The 3608-nt window shown below is 30.0% G+C and overlaps 1 protein-coding gene across 1 annotated transcript in view; it reads left to right on the plus strand.

Moving 5' to 3' along the window:
• Window positions 1-3608, plus strand: part of LOC106678398 (adhesion G protein-coupled receptor E4) — a 551070-nt gene that overhangs the window by 133681 nt on the left and 413781 nt on the right. The window contains exon 2 of the mRNA XM_067053511.1: window positions 572-727. Within this exon, the coding sequence (XP_066909612.1) occupies window positions 573-727 (155 nt within the window). The 5' untranslated portion in view covers window position 572. The remainder of the gene's footprint in view (window positions 1-571; window positions 728-3608) is intronic.

Genomic DNA, 3608 nt, shown 5'->3' on the forward strand with positions numbered 1-3608 from the left:
ATGGCACAATAACGAAAATAATTTGTAAAGTAAACATAGTAAAAAAGTATTTAAATTAGGTGAACAATAAATGGTAATATACATAATAGGGGGAGAAGAGATATTAATAAAATAAAAAAAAAACAGATAGAAAAACAAAGGAAAAATAAAGTATAAAATAATGGGATACAATGTGTGTAAGTGATTAAGAAACACAATATACCAAATGAGTGGGGATACAGAAAACTGTAAAATATAATAGAAAATTAATAATAAAGTTATTAATATAAGTACACTTTAGAAGGTGAATTGAATTTTATGTTTATTTTAAGAATATAAGAATATTTTTGTATATTTTAAATATTTATTGTTACAACTGACTATAACGCCAAAGCGATGAGGGGAAAAAAGAAAGAAGTAATTGTTTTTACGGACGAAGTTTTCCATATAACTTTCTTTGATTGTACTGCCTTATTGACATGAATTATTAAAACCTATGAACAATAACATATTAATATTTTTATGTTATTTATTTTCATATAAACTAATATTTTCCTAGTGAATAAGAATTATCTATGTAATGCCTTTGCAGGATGGAGACGTTGTACACAAACAGACTGCATGGGTTTCCCAACTTGACCGCTGGGCAGTTCGGCCCAGTGCCAGAGGAAGGTGTCCTTTCTCTTGTGGTGGTCTTGGCAACCAGCGTGTCTTTGGTAGCTCTTGTCTTCGCTTTCATCACATACAGGTCAGATACTGTTAATTAACAATATATATCTTTATTCTGGCGCACAGATTTCAATAAAGATGGATTCTCAGAAAGGACTGTCAGAAAGTCGAAAAAAATTTAATAATTTTAAAGTGAATAAAATAAGGGCTTATATTTTGAGCATCGAAATCAATAATACTGATATAAAATCTTAGCTAACCATTAAGCTCGATACCAATTACTCGAATAGTCAACACACATTTCCAATTATCCCCATTCAAAACCAATATACACATAGGAACACAATAATCCAATTTCCATCTCGGGCAGACCTTCAGAAAATTTAGTACAATAAACTTTTATGGGATTACTTACTTCATTACATAGTTATAAGCCCTTCATTATTAAACCTTTGGTTGAGGGTGAACAATTTTATTCTTTCTTATATCAAGAAAAAAAATTAATACTAAGAAAAATTGGTAAAACACTGGAAATGTTCTGTTGATACCAAAGGGTCATATTTCTAGACTTTCAGTATGTTGAGACCATTCAAAAATATGTGAATTCATACCCCATCAGAACTCAGCACACCCTTTAAATTACAAATATTAGAAAGATGGCAGGCCAAGTGGGATGAAAGTTCTCCGAGTAAATTAAAAGAAATAAAACTATCAGTAAAACCATGATCAACATTCTACCGTAACAGCGGCAGGGATGAAGTTGCTCTAACCCGCTTGAGAATAGGTCATACTCTCCTCACGCACTATCACCTGATCAGAAATCTGCCACCTCCAACGTTCAAATATTGTCAGTCCATTCTCACAATTAGACACATTTTTGAAAAATATACTTACTATTTGCCAACAATAAACAGAATATGACTGACTTCAAATTTATCAGAAGCTCTCACAGATGATGAAGCTAAAATTACATTAGTGTTTGAATTTTTAAAAGCACATCGCCTCCTTTCTAAATTATAAGTCCTCTTCGATTTTTTTAATTATAATGTTTTTTATTTATTTTTTTTTTTAATCATTTTTTTTACTTTTATCATATCATAGGCGTTGATGACCAGAGGGTTTTACGCCTTTAAGCAACAATCAACAACAACAAGCTATGTGAACACTCCATGTATTAAGTCCATTTATAAATTATTACATTAAGTTGTTAAATCCTATCTAACTTTACATATTGTATTTAAATTTACATATACATAATTCTATTTACTTCAATATATTGGTAGAATTATGAAAATTATTTTTTATACCTAACAATCACTAAATAAATTGAGAACAGCCACATTCGTAGGATCCAGATTCAAAATAGTTTTGAACGCACTTATTTACATCCCATCTGAAAACTCAATTTTTTATAAATGCAGATCTGATTTCTATGACTGATCTCTTATACCATTTAAATTGCTCAGTTTTATTTATGAGTCTTAACGATTCACTGGAACGAGCAATAATACTATTCAATTTATATTGCTTAGTTCTCCGGTAAAAAGGAATCAGAGGCTGTCAGAGGAAACCAGGATGGGTTCACTTTTGGTGGGGACTGAATTAGGGCGAGACGTCGGCGGTTTTTATGCCGATATTGAATATGCAATGAGCCGTTTTTTCTTCCAGCCGCCCAATAACGAGGGGCCCCGGCAGCATCAGATAGGACAAACCAATTAAGGTTTTTTGAATTTTGAATTTACATTTTTTTTTTTTTTTTTGCATACGAATTGTTTACTGGTTTGACTCTTATACTGAGGATGTTCTTCTTTTTTTATCAGTAGATGGTCAAGTTGAATTTATCGTGGCTGTTAAAGCATAATCTTCTACGCTTAGATATTTTTCAACAAACGATTCCTGGTTTTATTAAAAGGGAGGTGGTTCGCGTGCAGTAAAAAAAAACTCAAATAGTAATAAAACTATATAAAATGACCCAACGTTGCTCAACTCAACTATCTTAAAGTCTCCTCGTCCTGTTTTAGGGGAGGGGGTCCGGCCGAAGAGGATGTCATGTTATTATAAAGAGAATATAGATTAAAATCAAGTATTAAGAAAAGTAATGAACATAGAGAAAGAAACCTAACTTACTAATTGGAGGCAAGAAAACAAATGGAAGAAGCAGGGAAGAGAAGTTGTGGTTAAATAATACGTTACATTTGAAAATAAAGTTAAATTAAAGATAATATTAGAAAAATAAAGAAAATATTAAAAATAGACAAACATCAAATGATAATATACATAATAAAGGAAACAAATTATATTTGAAAATAATTATCTATATTCTATATATAGTTATCTACTATATATTATTTAAGAATTATGTATTTTCTCAACCATTTTATCCATAAGTGTTTTGGTTTTTCTTAATATTTCTAACCCAAGATTTATTTAGTAATTTCCAAGATTCTAACAAGTGGTAAATGTCACAGCTAATGGGCCTTTTTAGAAATACAATTTTTTTTTCAGTAAATGATAAAATTTTTAACGGTTTATTTTAAAATTATTTATTTGAATTCAGATTTATTGATTTAAAAAAAAAAGAAGATTCTTTTGAAGTGCAAATTCTTAATCGACATTCTACTACTCTGGAAAAAGAAATGTTCAGCATGTCATCCTCTATGAAATGAGCTATAATTCTTTTTAAAATTGTATCTTGGAGCTTTACCGAGATAGAGAGGCGAAAAGAGTAATGAGGAATGAAATGATTACCAATTTTCGAACATTTAATTGAAATATCTTGAAAACTAAAAAGCAGAGTTTCATAATGTAAGAGAAGACAATTTTCAGTATTTTATCCTCTAAATAAAAATATCTAATCTAAAATTTATTATTAAAATTTTTAACACATTAGTTGTCAACAAGATTTTGTCAACTGGTCTATAAATAAGGTGTCGGCAATTGCGTTGCTGAGACGCCTGACT

The sequence above is a fragment of the Halyomorpha halys genome, unplaced genomic scaffold, assembly GCF_000696795.3.
Source record: "Halyomorpha halys isolate HHAL.00 unplaced genomic scaffold, Hhal_1.1 Scaffold140.1, whole genome shotgun sequence".
Lineage (NCBI taxonomy): Eukaryota > Metazoa > Arthropoda > Insecta > Hemiptera > Pentatomidae > Halyomorpha > Halyomorpha halys.